Source organism: Microcaecilia unicolor, chromosome 12 (genome assembly GCF_901765095.1).
Source record: "Microcaecilia unicolor chromosome 12, aMicUni1.1, whole genome shotgun sequence".
Classification (NCBI taxonomy): Eukaryota; Metazoa; Chordata; class Amphibia; order Gymnophiona; family Siphonopidae; genus Microcaecilia; species Microcaecilia unicolor.
Window position 1 is genome coordinate 67,551,404 of NC_044042.1, and position 27,567 is coordinate 67,578,970.

Here is a 27,567-nt window from a genome sequence, read left to right on the forward strand (position 1 = left end):
TTCCTCCAGATATATGCAAACATTTTGCGATTAAGCTTTGTAAAGAAGCTTGCGGGAATTGGGATCAGAATTGCCATAAATAAGTACAGCAATTTCAGAAGCAACATCATTTTGATAGCGTGTATGCGCCCCTGCCAAGATATATTAAGTCCTTCCCATCTGTCTAACTCCTGAAAAAGTTCTTCTGCTTTCTGGGGGAAGTTAGCTGCATATAGCCCCTCTAGTTGTGGGGTTATCTGTATGCCCAAATATTTAATTGCCTTTTTCGCCCATACAAAGGGAAACTCAGTCCTAAGGGCCGCTAATTCTTTGGAGGGCACTGTGAGATTCAAAAAGGTGGATTTTTCCAAGTTCGGCTTAAACCCTGATAGTTTCCCATATTGCGTGAGATGTTCTATTACCCTTTTTATTGATGTTTCTGGTTTCGCAATTGTGAGCAATATATCATCGGCAAACAGCATAAGTTTGTGTTCTCTCCACCCTCTCACCACTCCCTTCACCGCCCCATCTTTCCTAAGCATGCAGGCTAGCGGTTCCAGGGACAGAGCGAAAAGGAGTGGAGATATCGCACATCCCTGTCTGGTCCCACGTTGAAGCTTAAATGTTCTTGTATAAGACCCATTAATTTTTAATGTTGCTAGTGGTCCTTGATATAATAACTGTAACCATCTCAGAAACTTCCCCTCTATCCCCACCCACTGCAATACTTGGAACAGAAACGACCAGTCCACTCGATCAAATGCTTTTTCTGCATCAATTGAAAGCAATACTGCTGGGGTCTGGTCGTCTCTCACCTGCTGGATGACGTGCATCAGGCATCTGGTATTGTCAAATGTCTGTCGCCCCGCTATAAAACCCGCCTGATCCTCATGAACTAAACCTGGAATCTGTTTTTGCAGTCTGCAGGCCAATATCTTTGTAAATATCTTGTAATCTACATTCAAAAGCGAGATTGGCCTGTAGGAGCTACAAAGCCGCGGGTTTTTCCCTGGTTTTAATAATAAGGTTATTGCTGCTAATCTCCAGGTAGAGGGTAATTCCCGCGACTCAGATAGATCATTAAACACTTTCAATAGGACTGGGGCCAGATGCTTACTATACACCTTGTAAAACCTAGTGGGAAATCCATCTGGACCTGGGGCTTTACCACTTGCCATATCTGTTATTGCCCACATTATCTCCTCTAGTGAGATGGGGACTGACATCTGCTCGGATCCTCCTCTCTCCACCCGCGGAAGATCCGCCTCTTGTAAATATTGCTCTATTTCAGCTACCTCTGGTTCTTGTTCTGGTTCATATAAATTTGTATAATAGTCCAAAAACTCCTCTTGAACCTGTTCCACCTGTGTGACAAAATTCCCATCAGCTGTTTGTATGCCCCCTATATGATTACGTTGTGCTAGCTTTTTCAATTTACAAGCTAGCAGTCTACCCACCTTATTCCCAAATTCAAAGTGTTCTTGTTGTGTCATTTGTAATTTGGCGGCCACTTCTGCCAGCTGTAACTCCTGAAGTTTGTTTCTCAGCTCGTTTAATTTTATCTGTCCACTGGTGTCTGTGGGGTTCTTTTTATGTGCTTGTTCTAGTTTCGATAATACTGCCCTAATACTCTCTTCTTGTTCCACTCGTGTTTTGGTTATGTGTGCTCCTAGTGCTATTAATTGTCCTCTAAGGACCGCTTTCAGACCTTCCCATAAATATTCTGAGCGAATCTCCCCCACATCATTAAATTTAAGGTATTCCTCAATATAGTTTTCTATCACTGGGATATTTTTAGTATCCATTAGGATTGCCTCATTTAACCTCCAGTATCGCATGCCCACCTGTCAAATTCCTATATGTAGTTCTATTACCAATGGAGCATGATCCGACCAGGTGCGTGGTTCTATATTGATCTTACTTATGGTATTAGCCACAGCCACATCTCCCATCCATCCATCTATTCTAGAATAGGACCTGTATTTAGCAGAATAGTATGTATAGTCCCTTTTCTGTCCGTGTTTTGCCCTCCATAAATCTGTCAGTCCCCATCTGGCCAAGAAACCCTTCAATCCTTTCCTATCTAGTTTAGCATATACAGCTTGGCCTGTAGAGTTATCTAACGGGGGATGAATCGTGACATTAAAGTCTCCCCCCAAGAGGAGTCGACCTTGTTGGTGTTTTTGCAATTGTTGTTCCACTTTTTCTATAAACTGTCTCTGCCCGGAGTTCGGGGCATACATATTAACAATTGTGTACTGAATATTATATAATGAGATTATTACCAGCAAGAATCTGCCTTCTTTATCAGTTACTGTATGTTGAACCTGCCAGGGAAATTAATCCGACAATGCTATTAATACCCCTCTCTGTTTAGAATTATCTATACATGATGAGAATAATATTGTAGGGTATCGCCTATGACCCACCAGCCTCTCGTGACACTTTTTCAGGTGTGTCTCCTGTAAAAGCACTATATCCGCTCGCAAGCGTATCATTTCTTTAAATGCTAACTGGCGCTTCATAGGCGAGTTAAGGCCCCTCACATTGAGTGTTACACACTTAAACACTTTATCACCCGATGCCATTCAATCAGTCTATTGTATATCCACCACCGTTTCCCCTTATCCCAATCCCCCCTCCCCCCTCCCTCTTTCCCCCATAACCTGAAATAGCATGCCCTCTTCTTCTTTGAAGGCATGCTAGGAAAAAGTGTGGACTTCCGTTCCCACCTTCAATACCAGCCCATTTAGGCGTTCGGGCCCTTAGTAGCTTGCAGGCACCGCTCCAACTGTCTCAGTTTCAAAATTTGGCCAGTCTCTATGGGCAGAAATTTAATTCCAAAGTGCAGTGCTTTTTCATGTGCCTTTCCCTGATGCAAGCCGTTGATCTGATGCTTGTCTTCTCAGCCGTCCTCGCCCCTGCGACACTCTCTGCCATCTCTGCTTGTTCTTTTTCGGGGATCGACTGGTTTGACGTGCTGTGGTCGCTGATGTCTCCTTGTCCTGCCCCAAAAACTCTTGAGCCTCCTCAAGCGTGACCACTCGGCGCTGCTTGCCCTCTTTATTAAACACTAGGGCAAAAGGATGTTGCCACTTATATTTGATTCCCTCATCTCGGAGCTTTTCCGTTAATGGCCGCAGTGCTCCTCGCCTTTTCAATGTGGTAGCCGCTAGATCTTGAAATAATTCAATGGGATATGTCTCCCATATTATAGGACTAGCTGCCCTTGCTTGGTGCATGACTTCCTCTTTAACTTTGAACTCTGTAAAGCAAGCCACAATGTCTTTAGGCACATTAGCTTTTCTCGGACCAAGTGCCCTGTGCGCACGCTCTAGTTTAATTGTTTCTGGTACCACTGTGTGCTCCGGGGTAGAGAGCAGATGAGCCGCTATATCCTGCACTACTTTTTCGCAGTTTATAAATTCCGGTAACTCCGGCAGGCCCCGCACTCGGATATTAGATCGCCGGCTTCTATTTTCAAGGTCTTCCACCTTGTCAGTGAGGAATCTCATGTTTGCTTGTTGCTCTACCATTTGCTGTTCTATCTCCATTATCGTGTCTGCATGCTCCTCGAGGCCAACTTCAGTTTCGCTAACTCGGTTCCCCAGTTCTTTGATCTCTTCTCTTAAATCTGCGCTCAATTGCGCAAAATCGCGCCGCATCTCTTTAATGTCCTTTTTAATGTCCAACAACCATGTACTCAGCTGTTCCCATTTATCTGGTGCTAGCTCGTTTTCCTGTGTTTCTTTGTGTACGCCCTGAGCGCTTGTAGGCCGCGGGCTTAGGGAGGCCCCTTGACTCGGCTGATCTCCTGCCTGCTTGTCCGCCACGTGGTCACGGTCCCGATATGCGAAGGCAGTTAAATCCGCCGTTTTGGGTTTCGGGTTCGCCATCTTCGGGAGTGTGTGTCTTTCGCTGGCTGTTCTACTACTCGCCTTTCATTTCGGGCTCCAATTGCTCTTCTTTTTAGCTAGTATTTGGGCTGGTATTCGGGAGCTTCGCGTTCAGACCGCCATTGCGGTTCGTGACGTCACCGGAAGTCGAATCTGTCCCATCTCTGACAAATACCACCCCTGCTCTAGAGCACGGGTGTACCTAGCTTGCAAGGTTTGCATTATAGTGAAGCCTATACCTTTGTAAAACTCTGTGCCTGACCCATACAATCCTGCAGCATTCATGGATTTTAGGTCTCTAATCACCATATAAATCTCCAACTTGTTCCAAGTGGCATTAAGGAAAGCTACTTGTTCCTTCTTTAATTTTGGCCACTGTAGAGGGTTGCAAAATTGGTCCTATTCATTCATTACCCCAAAGCATGGGCTATAAATATCTTTATAAAACTCCAAAAATTGCTGTGCATAGCTTCTGTAAAATGGACCACCTGTCCTGAACAGGTGCAGATACCTGTAACATATGTATGCTATACCACAAAAAAGGGGTACATAAATATATATATAGGGAGGAAATTTGAGCAAGAACAAAAGCAAAACCTCCACTAAAAGTAATAGAAAATGTATCTGAAAAGCAATAATTATCCTTTTTAAAGATATAATTGTGCTCATAAAGAATGAGATATCTATAGACACTATAAAGCGCCAAAAAGGCATATCTCTTTAATATACAACTATTGCACAATAGATGTTTTTAATTTTCAAAACATAAAAAAAGCAATTCAAAAACAACACCAAAAACCACCAAAGGTGGTTGCAAAACTTGCAAATGCAAAAACAAAATAAATAACCCCAGTGAATTTACTACTTATCTTAAAAAAAATGTCATTGCCAGCTGAATATTATAAATTGAGAAAAATTCCCAAGGCAAAAAGTTCTCGAATGCTGTCTGAGACCTAGTACCAACTGCACCAGTAGTTTGCTAGCCTTGTTCCCATATTTGTAGATATGAAACTGATAGTAAACCAAAGATTTCATGGCCCTGTGGTATATAAAGTTGATCTACAGTCTTACTTACCGTTTCATAAGAATCCCTGTCAGTCTCACTCCCACTATCTTGGTGCCTCTGCTTCAAAGTCTGCAAAAATCTGGTCAGTCTCAAAATTTGTGAGTCCCTCTGCTTCCACAGCTGGGCTGCATATGACATGGCCACTTGCAACTGTTTTCCTGGCCTCCCACATCAAGGTGGGGACACCCATCTCTACTTGAATAAGATCTAGATGTTCCTTCTAAGTCCCAGATATTCCTTAAATTTCTCATCTCCGCCCAGTTGTGGGCTCATATGCCAACTGAACACCTGACTAAGATCCCCTCATTCTAATCTAAACTGCACAGGAGCATTTTCTGAGATAGTAGCTCCCTCAGTACTGGCCACCTTCAGACTAGGGAATAATGATGCAGACACTAATATCTAATTGATCTTAGAATGGCACTGGTGCGGGTGAGAATAAAATGTGAAATCGCAGTCCTTGGGGGTGGAGCTTCCACCAGCTATCCAGCAGTCCTAATTAAGTAAGCAACAGATTAACTCCTTTCCCCATTTCATTGTCCCACCTGCTTGGGAGTCTGTCAGCTGCTTTATAAGCAACAAGGTTAGTCCCCCCCCCCCCCCCCCCCAATATGATTTAATTCATATTCATGGAATTCAAGCAGTGTAGATATCAGGGTTTGAAAAATTTTTTCTCTGTAGTTATTTGGAGCATACACATTTCCTAGAAGTGCCTTCTTCCCACACAACTTCCCTGCATGAAGAGAAAGCGCCCTTTCTTATCCCTCACCTTGGCTGTCAGATCAAGTGTGACTTGTTTATGAATTAATTCAGCCACACTGCATCACTTACTATTAATTGAGGAAAAGGCATGATGATCCAACCACTCCCTCTGCAAATTTTGATGTTCTTGGTCAGAAAATTGGGTTTTCTTGCTAAAACACTATATCTGTCTTGAGTTTTTACAATACATAGTTAACAGGTGTTTCTTTTCCTTTTGATAAGTGAATGAATTCCTGCCATATTAAGGTCATAACATTTAATATGAACCATCTACAATGCCAGGAAAAACAAAGAGGTGTGCAACACCAAAACCACTTTTAGAAACAAATGGGTATTCCCCAGCCCATAACATAATATAAGCATATATTCTGTCCTTTTCCATGTCATCTAAACCCAATTTCATCCCCTTAATCCAATATATAGTATTTCCAAAGTACCATAGTATGCTCAAATACTAGAGTAAAAATAAAGGTAGACGTCACCACCACTGCAGAGAAGACATCAGATATGTCCCATGTGTCTCCAACCAGTTGTAGCAAAATGGGTCCTCAGTCACTAGTGCTGAGTGTGAAGACACAATTCCAATAACCAGCATTTTTGCCACCAAAGAATGAGGCATTGGCAGACTGCAAATCTGTAAAATGGGTCAGTGCATGCTCACACAACCAAAAACAGAAGAACAGTAACCCTTGTAGCCGTGCAAACAAAACAATAATAACAAGGTTGACCAAAAAAAGGGGGGGGGGGGAGACAGCAAATTATGTAAAACCTTCACTTTATTAAACATCCAGGACTCGAGACAAGCCATGTTTCGGCCCACAGGGGCCTTCTTCAGGAGTCACTTAATTGGATCTGTATTGATGAAACTAGACAAGTTCTGGTATATTCAATGTCTGAATCAAGGGTTAGTACTTGAGAATGCTATGATATTTTCAATAATGTCAAATGTATATGGAACAGTGAAGAAGAAAGACAAGAAGAAAATTGATGCCTTTGAAACATGGTGCTGGTGAAGAATACGGCATATACCATGGACTGACTAAAGAGTAAATAATCGGTATTGGAGAAGATCAAACCTAAGCTTTTCTTGGAAGCTCAAATGGCAAGACTTTGATTTATACTTCATATGCACCATGCAAAAAGAAAGATCATTAGAGAAAATATCATGCTTGGCAAGGTTGAAAGTTAATGCAAAAGAGGAAAACCGACAATGCAATGAATTGATACAATATCATCAGTTATGGATGCCCCTCTATCAAGAATTAGCCACCTGACTCAAGACCACACACATACCCCCCACCCCACCCCACCCAAGAATAGGTAATGGAAGCTATCCTTTACAGTCCTTCCTAGTGTGTCTTAATCCTTTATTAAACTTATGCAAATTCACCAAATAGTACAACATTTTCTTGACTCTTGGGTGACAGTGTATCCTGGTAAACATCCAGCCAGTTGTAACAGAACAAATTCTTGCTTGATAACAAAGATTATTTTCTGCATTATTTTTGATATATATATGTGGATGAGAATACATAGGCCTTGTAGTGCCACCGCCTTTATGCTATATCAGAAAAAAAATATATAGATAGATAGATATGTACACACCTTTTTAACCACAGTAACATTGTAATTGAGTAGATGATAACAAATAAAAATCATAATGGCCCATAAAATCTGCAACACTAACGTTGTTAGGGTTCTAACTGCTGCTTTCTGCAGGTTTCCTCACTGACTTAGAGATATGAAAAAGTCATTTTGCTGCTGTTTTGAGGTGGTGTCCAATGCTTGATTTGCATCCTTTGCTATTAAGTGATCTATGTATACTGCATATCTTTTTGAATTCCATCACCGTTTTTTGTCTCCTCCTTCTCCTCCCAGGAGGGCACTCCAGGCATCCATCCTTTCCGTGAAAAAACATTTCCTGATGTTGCTCCTGAGTCTACCTCGTTGCAGCTTCATATCATGTCCCCTAGTTCTACAGCTTCCCCTCCTCTGGAAAAGGTTTGTTTTTTCTGCATTAATACCTTTCAAATATTTAAATGTCTTTATCATATCTCATCTGTCTCTCCTTTCCTCTAGGACACACATATTTGTGTCCTCAGATCCCATTTGATTCTTTGCCTCGCATCATTTTAGTTGCTTTTCTCTAGGCTACCTCTAGCTTGTTTATATCCTAAATGGGATACTCCAGAACTGATCACAGTGTTCCAAGTGAGGCCTCACCAATGAAATGTACATGGGCATTGTCACCTCCTTTTTTTTCTACTAGTTGTGTTTCTCTCGATTCAGCTTAGCATCCTTTTGGCTTTGGCCACCACCTTATCACACAATATCGCTATCTTATGTTTGTTTGTCAGCCTATCACCTTGAGGTCTCTCATGGTCTGTGAGCATCAACCGTTTTTCTCCCCCCATCACATACTTTTGATTTCTGCACCCTAAATACATTACTCTGCATTTATATGCATTAAAGCTTAACTGCCAAACATTTATCACCTCATCTGTAGTTGTTTTGGATCACTTTTCATGTTATCTCTCCCTCAGGGATGTCCACTCCATTGCAGATCTTCATGACATCCGCAAAAAGGCAAGCTCTTCCCTCTAACCTTTCCACAATTATCATTCAAACGATATTGAACAGAACTGGTCTCAGGACCAGTTCCTGAAGCACTTTATTTCTCACCTTCCAATTCTCTAAGCATATTTAATTTATTACTACCTGCTGTCTTCTTGCAAGTCAAACAATCCTCCTATTCCAGTTTACCACCTTGGGATCCATGCTCAGGTTTCTCAGTGTAAGCAAGAGCCAGTATCAAAGACTTTATTAAAATCCAGATAGACCACATCCAGTGTATGTCCTCAATCTAATTCTCTAGTCACACAATTGGGAAAAATCAATCAGATTTGTTTAACAGGATTTGTTTCTGGGAAAAACATGTTGGCTCAAGCCTTGCAACCTACTGGATTGTAGGTTGTTCACAATCTTTCCATCATTAGTGTTGCCATGGACTTTCCTGCCACTAAAGTAAGGCTTACCACTTTTGTGAAGAGGGATGACACTCCCTTACTCTAATCCTACTGACAGGACTGGATTAACACTACATTGGGACCTAGGCAAACATACATTTGTCGACCCACCATATATTTCTTTTCCTGCCCCCCACCCCAAGTTGCATTCACTTTCCTGCCCCCTGCTCTCATATCTTTATTCATGGCCTTCCCCTTTTTTCTGGTTAGCTCCCTCTTTATGGAATGGGCTTCCTAACTATGTAAGAGCTGAGTAGAAATTTTTTTTTTTTGGTTACATTTGTACCCCGCGCTTTCCCACTCATGGCAGGCTCAATGCGGCTTACATGGGACAATGGAGGGTTAAGTGACTTGCCCAGAGTCACAAGGAGCTGCCTGTGCCTGAAGTGGGAATCGAACTCAGTTCCCCAGGACCAAAGTTCACCACCCTAACCACTAGGCCACTCCTCCACTCCGTTTAAGATTCTTTTAAAAACATATTTTAAATTAACTTTTGGTATGCAAATAGACGGACTTGGTAAGGTCTACTAGATTTTCAGAGAAATGATGTGAATTAGCATAGCCTACTGTTTTTTTTTTTTTTTTGGGGGGGGGGGGGTTAATTGCCATTTGTTTTGATTAGAAGTATGGTTGACCTTCTGTGAATGATTAGGTCTCTTCTACTATTAACTGGAGTTCTTTTAATTTATTTGTATTTTTTATGAATTTGTTAACTGCTTAGAGCCTGTTAATGGTTTGGCAGTATATAACATTTTTTAATAAACATAAGCATAAACATCTTACTTCTCCAAAAATACTAGGGGAAAATGCAAACCCTAGCTGTTGGCATAGTAACAGTGATGGGTTATGAGTGAGCATGGGGTGGGGACACATGCTTTGAATGGAATGGCTTAATGGTTAGAGCTGGAAAGCTGCAAGTTGCACATATTCCAGGAGGGAGACTTCAGGCCAGTCCTGGGTTTCTGATAGTCCTATCCTGGTGTATTATGGAACCTGTAGCACTGATGTCGATGTGTAGGTTCAGAGACCACAATTACCACACTAAATTGTGATATAGGATCAAAAACAGGACTGGCTAAAATGTTTGTTGCCTGGAACTGGGTGATGTCAAGGTTGGACTGCTTTAAAGAGTGAAATTTGCAAGCAATCCCCCTCATTCTATATCAGGGCACCTAAATTTAAGCACTATCCCCCTAATACTAGAAAGTTGCATGCCCAAATTTGCGACTAGCATGCAAATTTGTGCATGCAAGTTATAGAATAAGGTCAGTTGTACACGTAACTTAACTTAATAATGAGCTGATAATTGGTGTTAATGAGCAGTAATAAGCTATAATTGTTAATTGGTACTAATTAGCAATTAGGCACATAGCTGCCCTTAGTCAGTATTCTATAAGTTGCATGTGCAAATTCCAGCACATGCCACTTTGAGGGGGGCATGGATCTGGGAGGGATATGGGTGTGTCAGGAGCATGTCAATCTGTTTCAAGCGAGTTATAGAATACTAGCATGTACACGCTTAACTGTCTACATTTAGGTTCCACCATTTACACCAGCCATTGAGGTAGCATGTGTTCGTGCCTATTTGTCAGAGATGGGACAGGTTCTAATTGTGGTCTTGCATAAGAAAAGAAAGGACCCTCAATTGGTGGGTTATCTTCGCCCCACATCTTTGATCAGTGTAGATGTGAAAATTAGGCGGGTAACTGTAGACTTACACTAGTATTCTGTAATAGTAGTTGTGTGCAGAACTGTAATTATAGAACCTGCACTTAGCATGCATCATCCCAGCACCTAACATCAGGTGATCTATTGAGAATTACCCCCAATAAGTGCTTAAGGGGTTGATATTCTGAATGGTTAAAGCATGCTGAGCGAGCCAGTCACCGATCTACAGTGGCACTTAACCAGACCTAGAACTACAAATTCTTCAGCATGAAAAAATTAGGTTATTTAGTAAAAATGTATTAATAAAAACAGAAACTGAGAAACATAAACAGGGGGAGCAAGATTAAAAGAAAAAGAGCGAAACAAGAAGAAAGTAATCAAGGGAGACTGACAATGTGTATATTATCTAACAAAGAGCTCATCAGTCTGTAGAAGGGAGATGACACAGAACCTGACTTAATAACATTTCATAGAAATAAAGAGAATGCAATAAGCAGAATTATGAAATCATGAATGAAGTGTACCGATTGCAAATATAAGACAGGAAAAAAAAATAAAAAGTTGAGTAATTAAAGGAAACAGCCATAGTAGAGGAGACTTTCCAGTTTCAATGCAGGAATATTTGGAGAAACCATCAGAGTTAGCAACTATGAGAGACACAGAGAAAGGCTGAGGAATTTATACAGAGACCATACAAAGAAGAGATAGGCAGCAGCCTTGGGAAAGCCAGCCTTATTTCTGCCTTTTCAGGCCACAATAAACACATGCTGAAAAGCTGTATATGAAAGGAGAGCCCTAAGTTGAAGGCTGATGAATTTATACAGAGACCATACAAAGAAGAGATAGGCAGCAACGAAAGCCAGCGTTATTTCCATCTTTTCAGGCCAGAATAAACACATGCTGAAAAGCTGTATATGAAAGGAGAGCCCTAAGGGTGTGGTGAAGTAATAATTCTACAAACCTTTTCAGAAAAGAACATGTGGAACCTCATTTTAGAATAAATATATAAATGAGGATAGAAATAGCTATGTTTACAAGCGGAGGCTGGTGGCATCACTTTACAAAAGCAGTGATACATGTGGAGGCCAGTCTAAAATATGCATATCTCCACACCCAGAGAATGATGTGAAAAAAAAAACCAAAACTTGAAGCAGTGACATGTGGAATATAGCTGAGACACTCATGGTGATATCCATATGAAAGTGGCAATATTTTATGCTGGGTCCACATGTAGGATACATGTGTAAGTAGCAGGGTTTAATTTGGGGGGGAATGGCTTGGAACGCAGTTCCACTACTTCTTTTCAGACTCCAGAACTTCAGAGGTGTTTTGCTCCAGCCCTTACTTCCAGGCAGCCTTCAGAGAAGAGGAAGTGAGGGGATGAGCCTGGAGCAGAGCAGGGAACAGTCACTCTAATCCAGCCCCTTTTCTCCCATTTCTCCTTCCTCTAGCCCACCTACCCCTTCCACCAGCTCCACTTACTTTTTTATCTACAAACTAAGCTGTGGTAAGTAGCACTGTGCATAGCACTTGCATGTGATTTCCTGCACTCCCCATGCTCATGCCACAGCTTTCTCAGTACAGCCGCAATGATGTATTTCCAGTCCCATGTTACATAACAGCTTCTAGTGGGCCTTCTTTAGAGTACACCAACATGGCAGCCAGGAGGAAGAGAAAGGTCTCTTGAGGCAGAAAGCAACCTCCTGGCACACCCCCAGGGACAGAATCCAGAATATGTTGCAGCAAGGAAGATTTAGGAATCAAGCCCAGATGACCCTGGCAAGGTAAGCAGAAACATGCCCCCCACATATGTCTACACTGAGACCTGCTAAATACTCAAGGCTCACTTCTTCAAAAAATCCTTCCACAAAGCTCCACTGTGAATCAGCTATGAATCGTCATCACTCCTGCTCAGCAACGTCCCCGCCATCTCTTGCCTGGTCACGACTTCTCATTAGCTTCCGCTAATAGATCCACCTCCTCATCCTGCTGCCGTTCCCCTGTCCTTCATATTTTCTCCTGCCTCACTTCTCCCCCATCCCTCTTCAAGCCACTTCAATTCTATGTAATTTCAGATCCCCTATCTTATTGTATTTCTTAGTTCCATGTAAGCCACATTGAAACAACACTAATTGGAAAATGTGGGATAGAAATGCTGTAAATAAATAAATAAATATAACATAGAAATGCCACCTATAGATATGGCACATAAGTACCTAACAACCAGAAATGCTCTGCCATCCTGAATCAGATCCCTTCACCAAAATACAGTGTATGGTTTCTCTGGGTATTGCACAAGTCAGTGTGCCTATGCTATACTGGAAAACCATATGACCATAGAGCAATAATACTTAGGTGCAGCTCACACGCACACGACAGCTGCACTGAATCTGGCATGGGCACCTAATGCAGCCAAGGCAGACAGGTAGACCCCTCCTACATATTCCCCTCCCTAAAAAAAGATTTAAAATACATTCCATAGTCACCAGTATGGCAGAACAAAATCATAGACACGGCACTCAGCATTATGTAATATTAAATACAGAGATAATGTATACCACATAACAAATAGTTGATAAAACAAGGGCCAAGAGTGTTGGGCACTTTTTTCCCCTAACAAAGGTTACCTTTGGGATGTTAGTGGCAGGAGCAGGAATTTAACCCTGTTTATCAATATGCCACTGCTCTCACTTTATGAGCTACAACAACATCTAACCTGTCATTTGCCATGCTGTTAGATGATTACCTGAACCAGTAGGGAACATTGACTGAGAAGCTGACGTCCACTAAACATGTACATTTCCTTGTCATCAGCAGCAGATGAATCCATTACGAATGGGTTGTGTCCACCTACCAGCAGGGGGAGATAGAGAACACTGAAAACCATAGTGCCTCCTGGACAGCTAGCTCCATCTGCCTCTCAGTATTCTCTATCTCCCAGCAGGGTTGGACGCAGCTTATTCAGCTCCTTCAAGAATCTGCCTGGGGTGGCTCCTGTGCTTTTGCCAGTTGTAGCAGGGGTGTTGTGGCTATTGCAGCTCCACTTTAAAGGCACATAGGTTAGCCCTTTCCCTGTCTTACCCTTCCCCCTATGTGGATGCAGGCATATAGGTTTGCCCTGTCTCTGCCTTTCCCACTCTTTTCTATGTGGATGCAGGCACATTGGTTCATCCTTTCCCTGTCTTTCCCACTCTTCTGGACCTCCGGAGTGCCTCTGTAGCTGTTGCCTCTAACTTTCCTCACAGCGTTAAAAAGAAAAGTGGCGCTCTGGTTAGCGCTGTGATTCTGAAGCTATCTTCTGTCTGTGCAGCGTGACCGGAGCTCTGGGACTCGGTCGGTTGAGGTAAGAGCGTCTTGTAGCTCCTCTGGGGAGGGCCCACGATCGGGGCGTTTTTGGCGAGAATCCGCCATTTTGAAATTTTCCACCATTTTCGGCGATTGCTGCGGAGGTTGTTAAGCGCTGTTCACGTTGTGGCAAGCGCAGATGAGCAGCGGGGCTCTGTAAATCGTGCTCTTCAGACGTCAGGGCCGGCTCGAGCATGGCAAGCGATGTCTCTTCCTGCTCGGTGGAGGTGGCAGCGGGCGCCATCTTGGATGTGCCGCATGGCCCGACCCCTGCAGTAGCGGTGGGGTCTGAGGCCGGGGGGGAGTCTCGTATAGAGGCTACCAGAGGAGCTGTTTGCCTCGGATTGGAACCGGGAGACCAGGGTGAGCCTTTCTCCCCTGAGTTTGTGTTGCTTTTACATAAAGCGTTCATGTTAAAGAGGGCTCTGCCGCAGGTGTCTGACTCTGCGTTGCTACCTGGTTCCCCTCCGGTGGAGGTCGGCCCTGGATTGTCGTCAGGCGTTCTTTCCCCAGACAGTTGGCTGCATGACAAGCTTAGAAGGGTAAATTCCCCTTCAGAGAGTGGCGCACCCCCCCTTCCCCCCCCCCGTGGTCAGGCTGTGCGAACTCTGAGGGGTCTGGTAGGCCTTCGTGGTCTGAGGAGCCAGAGGAAGGTTCTGGATTGCCACTGGATCCAGATGATCCCACCGCGGTTAGGATTTTCCACCGCGAGGAGCTGCCAGCGCTTATTTCTGACGCCTTGCAGGCCCTCGCTATTGAAGATCCTGCACTTGATGAGGCCTCCTCTGGTAATCTGAGGATGGCAAGTACTAAGAAGCCTGCTCGAGCCTTTCCTTTGCATGACTCTATGCAAGAGCTTATTTCGGCTCAATGGGCTGAACACGAGGGGCCTTTGAAAGTTGCCAGGGCAGTGGGGCACTTATACCCTCTTAGTGAGGAGCACTTGGCACGCTTGGCCGTGCCTAAAGTAGATGCCCTAGTCATGGCCGTGACGAAGAAGACTACCCTCGCCCTGAAGGACATGCAGGACCGACGGCTTGAATCAGCAGTGAAACGGTCCTTTGAAATTTCAGGCCTAGCCTTACAGGCATCGGTGTGCGGTTGTTATGCTGCTCGAGCCTGCCTCACTTGGTTGCAACAGGCAGTGGAACAGCCCGGGGATGGAGCGGAGCCCCTTGTGGAGGTGGCACCGCGGATGGAGTCGGCCTTGTCATTTTTGGCTGACGCGGCTAAACAGATGTCGGTGGCAGCTCGCCGCCTTCTATGGCTACGGCATTGGGCGGCTGACATGGCCTCTAAGCAAAGGTTGGTGAAGTTGCCCTTCCAGGGCCTTCTCCTATTTGGTGACGAGTTGGAGAAAATTGTCAAGGGCCTGGGGGATGCTAAACCCCAGCGGTTACCTGAGGATAGGCCGTGGCCTTCTTCCAAGGGTCAGGCGGTTCCCTCCTCTTCCAGACCTCGCTTCTGTGAAGCTAGAAGGTACCGCCCGAGACGCTCTGCTGGGTTTACTTTGCGTGCCCGTTTTCAGTAGAGGAACTCCTTTCGCTCGGACAAATGCTCCGCAGCGGCTGCTTCAAGGCCTGGAGTTCATGGGCGACCCTCTGAATGATGGTGCGCTGGCCCACTCCTCGATTCCTGCAGTTGGAGGACGTCTTTCCCTCTTTCTCGAGGAGTGGGTCAAGATTACCTCAGATCAGTGGGTTTTGGACCTGATCAAAGACTGCTACAGATTGGAATTAACTGCCCCAGTGAGAGACGTGTTTTTGGAGTCCCAATGCGCGGGGTTGGTTCAGACGGCGGTAGAGGAGACCTTGCAAGGCTTTGTTGCACCTGGGAGTGGTGATCCCCGTGCCTCCCGCCGAACACGGCTGCGGTTGTTACTCCATTTATTCTGTGGTGCTGCGAAAAGGCGGGTCTTTTCAGCCCATTCTCGACTTGAAGAAAGTCAACGAGTCACTCAAAGTATGGCATTTCCACATGGAAACCCTGTGCTCCGTCATTGCGGCAGTACAGCCAGGGTTTCTCACGTCTCTGGACCTGAAAGAAGCTTACTTGCACATCCCTATTTGGCCCCTGCACCAACGGTTTCTCCGGTTTGCGGTGTTGGGAAACACTTTCAGTTTCAGGCCTTGCCTTTTGGCCTCGCCACAGCTCCCTGCACCTTTTCCAAGGTAATGGTGGTAGTAGCTGCCTTTCTCAGGCAAGAGGGTATCCGGGTTCACCCATACCTCGACGACTGGCTCATCAGAGCGGACTCTGCAGAAGAGAGTCGTCATGTAACAGCCAGAGTGGTCTCAGTACTGCAATCTCTGGGCTGGGTCGTCAATATACCCAAAAGTCACCTGACCCCCTCTCAATCTCTAGAATATTTGAAGGTCCGGTTCGACACGGCCTCGGGGTTGTTTTTTTTTTACCCGAGCAAAGGAGGTGCAAGCTTCAGACCCAGGTCCGTCTGCTCCTGAGGATGCCTTGCCCGCGAGCTTGGGACATTGGCCAGTTCTTGGGGTCGATGACGGCCACCCTAGAAGTGGTGCCTTGGGCGACAGTGCACATGAGACCGCTGCAGTGTTCCCTGCTACAACGTTGGTCTCCCATTTCCCAGGATTATCAGTGCATACTCAGTTGGCTCCCTGCGACCCGACTCAGCATGGAGTGGTGGCTCTCAGACAGCAAGCTGCGGTGAGGAATGCGTTAGTGCTCCCCAACTGGTGCCTGGTGGTAACCGATGCCAGCCTGAAGGGCTGGGGAGCTCATTGCCAGGAGAGGCATGCCCAGGGTCTGTGGACACTTGAAGAATTGAAGTGGTCCATCAATCGCTTGGAGTTAAAAGCGTTGCTGGCCTTTCAATGAACCTTGGAGGGATTGGCTGTCAGAGTGCTGTCGGACAATATGACGGCAGTGGCCTACATAAATCGTCAAGGCGGAACGCAGTGCAGAGCACTGGCCGCGCAGGCCGCTCAGATTTGCCACTGGGCCGAGCTGCATCTACAGTTCCTGTCAGCAGCTCATATTGCAGGTCATAGCAACGTGCAAGCCAATTATCTAAGCAGACACCACATCGACCCAGCGGAGTGGGAGTTGGCAGATGAAGTGTTCCTTCAACTCTGTGCCAAATAGGGAATGCCCGTAGTGGATCTGATGGCATCAAGCACCAATGCCAAAGTCCCATGCTTTTACAGCAGACGGAGAGATCCTCGCTAGGCGGGGTTGGATGCCTTGGCTCAACCCTGGCCTCTGGGCCTCCTATATGTGTTCCCGCCTTGGCCCTTGATAGGGCAAGTACTCCTGCAAATTCGGCTGCACCAGGGAGTGGTGATTCTAATTGCCCCGGATTGGGCCAGGCGGCCCTGGTATGCGGACCTCCGGCGGATGCTGGTGGAGGCTCCTCTTCCTTTGCCTCTGGTACTAAACCTGTTAACGCAGGGTCCGGTAACCATGGAGAATCCCTGCCGCTTTGGTCTTACGGCATGGCTATTGAGAGGGCGCAATTGAGAGACAAGGGCTATTCTAACAAGGTCATCTCCACTCTCTTGCAGGCCCACAAGTGGTCCACTTCCGTTGCGTATGCCCGGATTTGGCGCCAGTTTGAGGCTTGGTGTGTTCCAAAAGCGATCACACCCATGCGGGCTTCTGTCTCGCCGATTCTTGACTTTTTGCAGGATGGTATACAAAAAAGGCTTGGCCTATAATTCCCTGCAGGTGCAAGTGGCAGCATTGGCATGCTTTCAAGGGAAGGTCGCTGGCCTCTCTTTAGCTGCGCATTCAGGTATTGCACGATTTCTTAGAGGTGTGCTTCGGCTCCGTCCTCCCGTGCGGGCACCTTGTCCGGCTTGGAACCTGGGGCTGGTATTGAAGGCTCTGCAGGGTTCACCGAGCTGCTGCGGTGGGCTTCGGAGAAGAATATGACTTTAAAGGCAGTCTTCTTGGTGGCCATCACATCGGCGAGATGGGTGTCTGAGCTCCAGGCACTGTCCTGTCGAGAACCATTTCTTCAATTTTCGGAGTCCGGAGTAACGGTACGTACTGTGCCTTCCTTCCTGCCTAAGTTGGTTTCAGCGTGTCACCTAAACCAGCCTATTTTTCTGCCCTCCTTTACTAGGGAGGAGTTTCCGGAATCTTTTGGGCAGTTGCACCTTCTGGATGTGCGCAGGGCTCTGTTGCAGTATCTGCAAATGTCAAATACTTTCAGAACCTCTGATCACCTTTTTATATTGTTGTCAGGTCCTCGCAGAGGGTCTCCAGCGTCTAAATCCACTATAGCCCGTTGGCTTAAGGAAGCCATTTTTTCTGCATATCTGCTATCTGGCTGGCCTCCGCCTGACGCCTTTAAGGCACATTCCACAAGAGCAATTTCCTCCTCTTGGGCTGAAATGGGAGCACTCTCTGTTCAAGAGATATGTAGTGCAGCTACTTGGGCTTCTAAGCTCTCTTTTGCCAGTCATTACAGGCTGGATGTGGCTGCCAGGAGGGACGCGCTTTTTGGAGCAGAAGTGCTTGCACGTGGTGTGGCTTGTTCCCGCCCTATCTAGGGATTGCTTTGATACATCCCATTCATAATGGATTCATCTGCTGCTGATGACAAGGAAGGGAAAATTAGGTTCTTACCTTTGTAATTTTCTTTCCTTTAGTCACAGCAGATGAATCCATGATCCCTCCCTGATTGACTCTGTTTTGTGTTCAGTTTTTCCTGCAGACATGTTCCCTCATTGGGAGAAGTTGGAAAACAGTCTTCAGGATTTCTGTTCTTCTACAGGAGGTTGAGTTTGTCCCTCCTTTGAGTTACTACCCCTGTTCTGGGGTCTTCGTTCGCTGTGAGGAAAGTTCATGTTGTTCTACTTTGCGGTGTAACACTGCTTTGGAAGCTTCAAATACTGAGAGGCAGATGGAGCTAGCCGTCCAGGAGGCACTATGGTTTTCAGTGTTCTCTATCTCCCCCTGCTGGTAGGTGGACACAACCCATTTGTAATGGATTCATCTGCTGTGACTAAAGGAAAGAAACTTTCCAAGGTAAGAACCTAATTTTCCCTTCTGGCTTCTGCTCTAGATGTTTCAAGATCATGAGGGACATTGAAGCCCTCAAAACCAGGGGTCAGGGTCACCTGGAGGACACAGCGCAACCTGCTGCAGTAGCTCCAACAGCAGCTGACAGATGAAGAAGGTATATAACAGCCATACCTACATCTGTACTAGAGAGTGGGTGCCTTTCATGTTAGGAATAACAGCAAATGGAGTGTAACTGAATGTAACTCACTTTGAGCTACTACTGAAAAAGGTGTGAGCAAAATCTAAATAAATGAGGACCAGTACTGGTCCAGGCCATTAGGTGCATACTATACCATGCGTCCAGGGCACTGACCCCTGATAAGATGTGCACACAACCACACCCTTGGCCTGTACACAATTGGGGAGAAGGGAACTGTCAATGTAGTGCCACTCATTTATCAGTATTATTAATGAGATACATGCTGAGCAGTATCTCCCTGCTCTTCAAGTTACCAACAACACATAAGACATAAGCTGGGATGTAAGCTGGCACAGTAGAGTGCTTGTCTATAGTAGCTGCCAATCAAGCACTTGGCCTCAAATTGACACCTGAAAGGAATTCACTAGTCCTTCAGTGTGTGCAATAAGGAAGCTATAGAATATCTCTCTTGCCCATAGCCATGTCAACTGACCTTGATGTGTGTCCATTGCTATATCTCCAGTTCCAGTGTGTAACTGTAGCCATTGCCTAACTCCAGGCTTTCATGTTGTGGGCCAGGCGCTCTGTATATCCTTCCCAACTCACCCATCCCCCTTGAAGAATATGGGTACCACTATCTCACCAGAGTTACATTTTGCCCTCTATATTGTGTCCATAACCTGACCATAAATGGCCAGCCCTAGATGGTAATCTATTCATTTAGCACCCCTTTGTGGCTTCCTACCATGTCTTACTTTCAAAATGGTAGAACTCCTCCCACTTCACATATAAATTTTCATCAAAATCCACAGTGGTTGCACAATATATTACTGTATGACCATTGTTATATACTCCTTCTAGGATGATCTACAATCTATGGTCCTGCAAATCTTCTAAAAAGCGGCTTTGGATTTCTTTTCCAGATTTAAAATATTTAAACAATTTTAAAGAGACGAGAAATCTTGGCGCTGGAAAATGCCTTTGTATGTCAGCGGACTGAATTTCTGTCAACTTTAACAGACTCGCTGAACTGACTCTTCATTGGCAAAAAACCCGAAAGTCTAAATCAGTATATATTACTCCTATACATAGGGTACAATTTAAAGTCTTACTCTGTTGATTTATCAGCAAATGTATGCTTAATGTTCCAGTATATATTTCTAGGGCTTTGAAGATGCATCAACCATGTTGACGATTAGATCTGAAAATGCAAAGCAATTAACCTTGCAGAACCATTCTTATGGAATAAGCTTCCTGATCCTAATACTTCTCAGTTTAACAAATACTTTGTATACGTTTTCTTTGTATGAAATAAGTGATTTTGTCTTTACATTAGGCATAGATGGGCTCATTGTTTTGTCATTTTATTATATGTGTTTTTTAATGTAATCCGCTTTGGTTTAACCAGAATAGAAATGATGAAAATCAATCAATCTTGTAAGATTGGTACCTACACACATAGATGCAGTGCAGCCCCGAGACGTAGAGCTCTTTTTTTGAATAAGCACATAAGTATTGCCATACTGGGAAAGACCGTGGCCAGTCCAGGTTACAAGTATCTGGCAAGGTCCCAAAACAGTACAATACATTTTATGCTGCTTATTCTAGAAACAGCATCAGATGCCTTTCCCCTAGATTGGGGAAGAAGACTTCTGTATGTGTATCCTCCTATACCTCTCATAGGGAAGACCTTGCTGAAACTCTGGCAAGACCAAGGAACCACGATACTAATCACTCCTTATTGGCTATGACAGATATGGTTCCTGCTTCTTCTGGAGTTGTCTTTGGAAAATCTATGGAGACTGAACTGTTTTCTGACCCTCATCTCGCAGAATGAGGGATCACTTCTGTATCCCAACCTCCAATCTCTGGCCCTCACGGCTTGGATGTTGAGAGTGTAGAACTCGATTCCTTCGGATTGCCTGATGTCATCTCCCGTGTCAGGAAAGACTCCACTAAGAGATGTTACTCTTTTAAATGGTTTGCCATCTGGTGTTAGGGCAAGGTCTTAGATCCCTTCTCTTGCCCGACACAAAAACTGCTTGAGTACCTCCTGCACCTCTCCGAGTCTGGCTTGAAAAACAACTCTGTAATAGTTCATCTTAGTGCAATTAGTGCTTATCATCAGCATGTAGGAGGCATAGGCGCCAACTCCGTGGGTGCTGTGGGTGCTCGAGCACCCCTAATATTTCACCCACCGGAAGTTCCCTTCGCCAGCTCAGAATTTTAAAAGTCCCTCCCTCCCTTTCGAGTTCCAGGCCCCCTCCCTCCGAATTTTAAAAGTCATCTTACCTCGTCGGGGTTATGGCGGCAGCAGCAGTGAAAAGCGTGCAGGCTTGGCGCTTCAGCCTTCCCTTCTCTCAGCTCTGGTTCTGCCCTTGCAGAAACAGGAAATGAGGGCGGGACCAGAGCTGAGAGAAGGGAAGGCTGAAGCGCCAAGCCTACATGCTTTTCACTGCTGCTGCCGCCGTAACCCCTACGAGGTAAGATGACTTTTAAAATTCGGAGGGAGGGGGGCCCTGGAACTCGGAGGGAGGGGGACCGGCCCTGGATCTCAGAGGGAGGGGGCTCTGGAACTTGGAGGAGGGAGGGAGGAGGGTGGGCCTGGAACTCGGAGGGACCCTGGAACTTGAAGGGAGGGAGGGGGCCTGGAACTCAGAGGGAGGGAGGGAGGCCTGGAACAGGGAGGGGAGGGAGGGGGGGGCGGGCCTGGAACTAGGCGAGGGAGGGGGCCTGGAACTGGAGGGAGGGAGGGGAGGGGGCCTGGAACTCGGAGGAACTGGAAGGAAGGGAGGGAGCGGGGGGGCCTGGAACTCGGAGGCGGGAGGAGGGGAGGGGAGGAGAGGGAGGGGAGAATGCACCACCTGTAAAATAAAATAAAAAATTTCAGTACCCCAATCATTTTGAAAAGTTGGCTCCTATGGCTCCAGGTCCAAATCAACAGAAAGCTGGCACTTGTGCATGCTTTAGAGCAGCTATAAAAGCAGTCATGGATATTTTTTTAAAATGTCTGCATATTCTTGTAAAATGGGAATTACATGTGCAATGTCATGGACCCACACCCCTGTGAAATATCTGTTTCTGGGAGCCTGTACACGTGTAAATAACCATTTACACATGTACACAATCTACATATTAAATGCCATTATTTTCACATGTAGATGCTTTTAGAATATTGCATATTATTAATACAGACATGTAGACTTCTTGTTGTATTAAGTAAGTAAACAGAGGAGTTTGATTTTTTTTTTTTTTGTGTACCATTCAGAGGTCAATTAGATTGTGTGGACAAATCTGGGAATTTATGTTGCTGAGTTACTGCTTTCCTGCCATTTCAGCAGTGAACAGGTTGCTGTGTACACAATGAACGTATTCACACTGGTTACTGGACTAATAAAAGTCCAATGACTATTCCTGTATTTATGTCAAATAGTCTTCTCCGTCTTTGTTACTTTCTCCCTGCTTTGAGCTGATATACTCAGAAGAGATTGTGTGGCAAAGAAACTCTGCTTTAGTTATATGTATGAAAGGAGCTAACTTTTCTAGTTGTTAGAAAAAACTAAAAATCATAGTAATCATAGATAGCATCCAAATGATGGCTCAGCTCCTTCTTGAATGGAAGTAAAAAAAAACTGACCTTCTCTTTTTTTTTTCATACAGATATCTGCTAATTATCATGAGGGCAGCAGAGACAGTTCTGAACTTAGCAGGTCAGAGGTGAAAGGGAAGAAGTCTTCAAGCCATGGCATCAGCCATAAGGGCAAGAAAACAGGAAGTGGGAAAAGTTCCTCTAGTTTCAGTTCAACTTCTGCAAGCAGCTCATTCCAGCAAGGTAACAATCTATCCTATCCTAGCAGTAGCCTGCTCCTCCCAGAAACAGCAATGTTTTTGTCAAGGAAAAAGTACTTTTCTGCTCTGTACTAGTTAGATTTTCATCTAGGTAACAGACTATTCTAATCAACCTCCTTCTTTTTCCATAGCAGGTGTGTACCTGCTTCTTCTATTTTATCCAAATAGCATTTGTTGTTTTTTTTCCAATCCAACAGATCTTGGAAAGGAATTATACATAAGGGGTTAAGAATGTCTGCCTGGAAATTTAATGTAATAGAACCAAATTTAATGTGGGCTTGAAAATGGGACAGATCAGACTAGAAGTTCCAGAGAAATATCGTCCCTCCCCTGCAAGAATGACTTGATTCTTTCTGTGGCAAAATCAGTACAGCTTCTGCAGTATAGAAACTTTGATCTAGTGGAACATGGCAGTTAGGGAATTGCTCTTTTCAAACTGCCTCTGCTGCTTCTCTACTGTCCTAGTCACTGTCTCAGACACACACGTACAAACATACACACAACACAAATCTGATGGGCTTCTTAGTGACGCAGATATGTATTTAATTTTCTGTTATAAATTCTACTGTGAAACCTACTGACTGAATAGTACAGGTTTCTTAATGGTTGGCACTTTGTAGTTAAACTGTAATATCCATGCTGTGAAATATGTTAGCATTGACTTCTAATGATTTGAAGCCCTGTTTTGCATAGCCCATTGAGGTATGAATCGAGACATCCAGTATGCTCTCAGTATTATACAAAAGGTTCTGCTAAATGTGGAGCCTTTTGTAAATTATAAGGATGCTAGAAATATGGAGTAGTACTTTTACAAAGTTATATATACACACAAAAAAAGAACAGCAATTATACATAAAAGATCAGTATTACAGAAAATTACCCTCAGATTCTATATAACACGACTTATGTTGCACACACAAATCCAGTTGTATTCTGGATTTGTGCACGCAACTTAGTTACTTAACAAGCCATTCAGCACCAATAATTGCCACTTAACAAGCAATTATTGACACTAAAGGGCTTTAATTGGAATTTACGCGCAAAACTGTCTAAGCGTATTCTATAATGTGATACACGTAAATTCTAAGTTGCATAGGTGAAGAAGAGACATGGCCATGGACGTGGAATGTATGGGTTGTGGGAATTTCTAAAATCTGTGCATGTTGTTATAAAATACACCCAGTTCGCACGTAATTTAGTCGTCTGCATTTACACCCAGTTTTACTTAGCCTATCTGCTCGCGACTAAAGGACGAGCACTTGCATATTCTGTAAACTGTGCAGGAATTTAAGCTTATTCTATAAAATACACCTAAATTTAGGCATACTTTTATAGAATATGCCTAGGTGTATTTCGTTTCAGATCCAGCTTTTTAGGAGTGATTATAGAATCTAGTCCTATATGTATAATTAGTGCCAGTTAGGTAACAAAGTCCTAAATGGGCAAATTTTTGAAGCTTTTCACATTGAATAAAAGTATCAGGGGACTGAGCACAATTGCTCCTGTGATCACTTATTTCAGGCCCTGGCCAAAACAAGTATTTCGTAAACAATTATGCAAGCCCTGAAGAGGGTGCAGAAGCTGATGTAGACATTTCTCCCGCCCCCCCCCCCCCTCCCCTGGTCCAATATTGAAAACCATTTAGCTGGCCAGGTGGTTAAATGGCACTTAAGTGCCTATCTGGCAGTATTTAACGTGGGACAGCTGGCTATCTTCCGCTGAATATTCCCTCTTAGCAGCCAGCTATCACCGAATATTCACCACATTGGGCCACGAAAATAGCTGGAATATCATTGGCTCTCTTAAACCTAAGCAGCTATCTCTGAATATCAACTTAGCCGGTTAAGTTTAAAGTGGCCAAAAATAAACTGGATATTCAATGCCAGTCACCGGAAATGGCTTGGCATTAAATATCCAGGCTGACCACCGACCGCGGGAGTTAGCCGGGCTCTCTCCTGCTCCTGCGGTCTGAATATTGGCTACTTTAAAACTATGGAGGTAATTCTATAACAGTGCCCCAAATACTAGCATAACTGGGTACATATGCATGTATGCACTTAGGCATTAGCTCTTATGTCAGTTGCAGATCAGGCTTAAATGCGTGCACCTAGGTTCTGGAGATTCGCATAGAACAGTGTTTTATATTATTCATGTAAGTGTGCACTCCACCCATATGTATGCCTACCTGCAAACTACACGCTATCATAGAGATGTGCATAGATACAGAATAGTGCTTAGGTGCACTTTTGGCATGTATGTGCATTATCTGCAAGTAACTGGGATATACTGTTAGTGCCTACTTTATAGAATTACCTGATATTTGTGTATTCCCGTTGTAAAGTGGGAAATACACTTATAAATTGAGAGTAGTTTAGTTTACTCAAGAACTTTTTATACTACCTTACATCCTTGCAAAAGAAAAAAACAACAACACAGTGTACATATACTTATTTAAAATAGTACCAGAAAGAAGATAGTTACAAAATAATAAAAAAAAGGAAAGACTAGACAAAGGAAACTAAGTCCAATTCTCCAAGAAATTTAAAAAAAAAAAGAGGATTACTTGCATTATAGGTTGATACATTAGCTATCCTCAAATGCTTTTAAATACAAATAATGTCTTCAAGGCAGCTTTGAAACATAATCTTTTCAGTGATTGAGGAAGGGAATTCCATTTAAATGGTCTATAATAAAAGAAATCTTTGGCACAACCAAATGATATCCCCTGGAAATCTCTGTGTCCAAGTGCATATGCATGTGTTAAATAGTGGAATCCTGAAATCATCATTTACATATGTATGCAATCTACACATGTAAATAATAATTAAATAACTTCCTTGATATATTATCACACTTGGGGCCCTGTTTACTAAGCTGTGCTTTCATTAGTGCGCGCTAATACTAGAGACACCCTTAGGAATATATGGATGTCTCTAGTGTTGGCGTTCTAATTTTTTGCGTGCGCCAAAAACGCTAGTGCACCTTAGTAAACAGAACTCTTGGTTTCATTTTTATTATTCTTTCTAAACCAACTCTCCATTCAAACTTCCTCTTTCCTTCTGTTTTCCAGGTAAAAGCCACACACACACACACACACACACACACTCACAGAGGGGTTGGGAAGAATTCTATGAGCCATGCTTTGCATATTCATTTTTGCCATCTGCTTTTTTTAGGAACCACTTGTAGCTCACTGCCTCCGCTGTCTCAGGACTTTGTAACATTCCCCAAGTTGGAGCAGGAGGAAGAAAAGCTTTGGAAGCCAGCGTGCTCATCCCACTCCTCCCCTTCACAGGAGGGGCCAAACAGTGAGACCTTTGAACATAAGGTGACTCTTTCCAACTTTGGCTCCATAATGCGGTTCTCTACAACCTCAGTAAACCACTTGAGGGATCGTGACAGCTCTCCTGTGGAATACAAATCATCTAACCCAATTAGCAGCTCCTCAGGTGGCGGCCACAAGCGAATGCCTTCCCTCAGCATTGAGGAGGGTGCAGAGATACTGAAGGAGAAAAAACACAAAGGTAGTAAGAAGAGTAAACATGGTCCTGGGAGACCAAAAGGCAGTAAAAACAAAGAAATTTCAGCACCAGAGATGATGGGTGCTACAGTAACAGCATCCTCGCCATTCTCAGGAGGCTCTATCATCAGTTCTAGCATCAGTAGCTCCTCCCGATCCTTCACAAACACAGGGACCCTGCCCAGCCTGAGCCTAGAGTCTTCACTGATGACTTCTGGTATGTAATTTTCAATGGTGCTAAATAACACCAAAAATTATATTATTGCTGTTTGATTTATTTGCTTTTATCTCTCTGTCAAAATGTGAGGCTTTGAGATGGCATTGGGTAGGAAGACATTAAAAGGGCAATTCTTCAACCTAGGTGCCCACATTTACATGTTTTAGGTATGTAAATGTTTAGAATACCAGCACTTGCACATGCACTATTCTGCTAATACCCTCTTAATTTATAAAGCATGTATTTGCAAAAAAATGGGGGGGGGGGGAGTTATGGAGTAGGGGTGGAAAATAGGAAGGGCTACCACTTTTTGGTTGCACTTTAACCAGGTCTATGGCTGGTATAAGTGCAAGCACCTAAAATTTAGGTGAGCTGATTACACTAGAATTCAATAAAGCAAACTTACCTGTAGCTGGTGTTCTCAAAGACCAGCAGGATGCATATCTTCACATATGGGTGCATAGGAGTAAACTAGTAATTCACCACCAAGGGTGGTAGAACAGAAACATGTATTGGTTTTGCACTCTGGAATATTGATAAAAACTACGCTTCTTCTAAGATATGCTTATAGTACTAGACTACAAACACATAACTGATAGGAATAACAAAAAATCTATTTACAAAAAGAATAGTATTAGGAAACAAATGTATTTACAAAAATTCAATATAAAAAAACACCTATTGACAGAAATAATTAGAATTTAAAAGTTATGTACAAATGTTTAGAATGTAACAGAGATGAAGAGAAAACAATAGCTCTTTATATGCTTGGAAAGGAACACTATTCAGGTTTCCTTTGGAAACAAACATACTCCCCCTGTGACAAAACCCCTCCTGTTTGTACCCTGGTAGGAAAGTGATTACAGTTCTTGAATTATACAAGCTGCATAGGTAAGACAATTCTCTTCCTTCTGAAAGGCGACTGGAGAAGGTGTCTGTTACAAGCAGTGCTCTGAAGTGTTCTGATGAATCCATGGTGATAAGTTGTTCAGTTCAGATGAGTTGATGATAAGCTATGTCTCTCTTGCCATGGCAGCTGCCCTTTTATAGTGTTTTG

General features: G+C 44.0%; 1 protein-coding gene across 1 annotated transcript in view; it reads left to right on the top strand.

The window, feature by feature from the left end:
• The window catches only part of MLLT6 (MLLT6, PHD finger containing), a 360,336-nt gene that overhangs the window by 178,146 nt on the left and 154,623 nt on the right, over positions 1 to 27,567 (top strand). Inside the window, 2 exon segments of the mRNA XM_030220707.1 lie at positions 22,585 to 22,756; positions 25,950 to 26,510. Coding sequence (XP_030076567.1) covers positions 22,585 to 22,756; positions 25,950 to 26,510 — 733 coding nt within the window.